At 37.2% G+C, this 2,500-nt stretch overlaps 2 protein-coding genes across 2 annotated transcripts in view; both read right to left on the reverse strand.

Moving 5' to 3' along the window:
- LOC113800765 (cuticle protein CP1499) overlaps window positions 1–498 on the reverse strand; it is a 904-nt gene extending 406 nt beyond the window's left edge. The window contains exons 1-2 of the mRNA XM_027351551.2: window positions 385–498; window positions 1–114 (exon numbers count right to left, since the gene is read on the reverse strand). The exon at window positions 1–114 is cut by the window's left edge and continues 406 nt beyond it. Coding sequence (XP_027207352.2) covers window positions 1–114; window positions 385–432 — 162 coding nt within the window. The 5' untranslated portion in view covers window positions 433–498. The remainder of the gene's footprint in view (window positions 115–384) is intronic.
- A 1,913-nt stretch (window positions 499–2,411) lies between these two features.
- Window positions 2,412–2,500, reverse strand: part of LOC113800752 (cuticle protein CP1499-like) — a 902-nt gene continuing 813 nt past the window's right edge. The window contains exon 2 of the mRNA XM_027351539.2: window positions 2,412–2,500. This exon is cut by the window's right edge and continues 421 nt beyond it. Within this exon, the coding sequence (XP_027207340.2) occupies window positions 2,463–2,500 (38 nt within the window). The 3' untranslated portion in view covers window positions 2,412–2,462.

Here is a 2,500-nt window from a genome sequence, read left to right on the forward strand (position 1 = left end):
GGCTGCCACGGGTCCGGTCCACTTCGGCTGGTAAGGAGCGCCGTACACGCCGTAGCCTCCGTAGTTGGCCTGCCAGGTGGAGGCGGAGCACACTCCCAGCACTGCCAAAATTACCTGCGAAAAATGCATTGTCAGACGTTTAAAGAATATATTCAAAAGTATACATTGTCATTCCTGAAGCCATGTATAGTAAATATTCTTTCCCTGTAAAGACAGATAAACAAATAATAAAAAATCACAAGACCTGTAACACCATCTCATACCCTTACTATCTATATGCTAACAAGAACTTTTTACTTTACATTATATCGGACAGCTCATGTCCCATGACCTTCGCCAGTTGCATCACGCACAAAGAAATATAATATTTTTCAGAACAGTTACCAGAGATTTCATGATGTCCTGCTTTGCTTGTCGTGAGTCGCACTGCATACGCTTGCCTCGTGCACAGTATTTATAGGTCCTGCATCAGGGCGACTCTGGTGGGCGTGGCTTGACCCTGGATCAGCTGAGGAAGAGATGGAGCATTCTGAGTCAGCATTTATCTGCAAGCGATTTTATGGTTTGATGACCCCAATTATATATAATATCCATAGTTTCCTAGCACTTGGAGGGAATGACTCAACCCACTGCAAAAAGGCTCAAGATAAGTTATGTTTCTGTTTGTGCTCTTTCCATATTTTTTTTAAATAATCATGTTGGGTAAATATGTTTTCCAATGATTATTACTAACGTTTGCAAAGATAAAATACAGAATAGTTCAATTATATGACTAAAGAAAGTCTCGGGACACTATGGACTTTTTTGTAATTTGTGTTGTATGACTTGGAATTGTTGAATATATTCTACTATTAACAATCTGAAATATGGCTACGATAACTCAGGGACCGAATTTTATACTCCAATAGATGTAAAACAAAACTTTTAAGATATATAAATGAGTAGTTCAATCCGTGTTTTCTTAAAACGGACAATATTAACGTGCCCAAATTTCAGGTAATCCTATTGGTTTGTTGAAAAATGGAAAGATATCGATTTCCTTCCTCTGTGTGACTGAAAACAGATGAGGCTAAACCACGTGACCTCGATCGCGGATTGGCGGGCGATGCTTTGCTTCTCCTTGGCAGGTAATTTTTTTGTGTGTGTCTGTTATCAGTTTGGCACAAACTTTCTGATGTATATATATATATATATATATATATATATATATATATATATATATATATATATACATACTTTTGTCTGTGTGTTTGTGTATGTATGTATACATATGTATATAAACTTATATATGTAAATATGTATGTTTCCACAATGAATAGGGGGACGTGAAACGGATACTTCCAGCGTATGTCACTGCGTATCGTAAAAGGCGACTATGAGAACCCTTACCGACCTGCACTGGGCCAGCGAGGTAGGGAATGACTCACCCTCTCCCTATCATGATGCACGTCTCGAGCAGTTCCTGTTGTATATATATATATATATATATATATATATATATATATATATATATATGTGTGTGTGTGTGTGTGTGTGTGTGTGTGTGTGTGTGTGTGTGTATGCATATACATGAATGCATATATATGTATATATATATATATATATATATATATATATATATATATATATATATGTAAATATATATACATACATAGATGTATGCTTACACACACACACACACACACACACACACACACACACACACATATATATATATATATATATATATATATATATATATATATATATATATATGCATGTAAAGCTGCGTTTATGTGACTATTTCATGGGTGACTATTTCATTTCATTAGATTCTTAAAGGGATCCGTAATTCTAGATGCGTTAAGAACCTGCTCTCTACCACCCTCGTTGGAAGACGTGAGGAACGGGGATTGTCACGTAATTCAGTCTTCCTGCCGATGATTGCTAGTTGCGTCTTACAATGTATGTGCTATTCAAATCTTCAGCTGGATGTTATTGATTTTCCTCTACGACCTTGACCCCAGCGTAGAACCCTATAATCTTTGGTCATTATCCATAGGGGTTGCAATTTGCTACACTTCACCTCACTGCATTCCTTTATTATGATTGATTGACAGAGAGAGAGACAGGGGCAGGCAGACACCGACAAAGAGCGAGAGATAGAGATACGGAGAGAGAGTTGGTTGAGAGAGAGAGGGGGGGGGCAGACAAGGAGAGAAGAGAATGTCCGTTTCATTTGCTAGGTTGGTCAGTGAGATAGATGCAGTTTCTGGTACATCCTATTGGTGAGCAGCTAGCACTGACCTGCATCGTTTATACGCAAAGCATAATGAAAGGAGATTTGGCTATTTTGAGTATACACACAATTTCAGGTGTATTAAATAAAATAGATATATATACATATAAAGGATACTTATAGACTGACACATTAAACACATTCTTTGATATATTTTAAAGTTCCTGCATCCATACGATACATATTAGTAATAGTAGCGTGGAACATCATGATCCGGAGCCG

The sequence above is a fragment of the Penaeus vannamei genome, chromosome 27, assembly GCF_042767895.1.
Source record: "Penaeus vannamei isolate JL-2024 chromosome 27, ASM4276789v1, whole genome shotgun sequence".
NCBI lineage: Eukaryota > Metazoa > Arthropoda > Malacostraca > Decapoda > Penaeidae > Penaeus > Penaeus vannamei.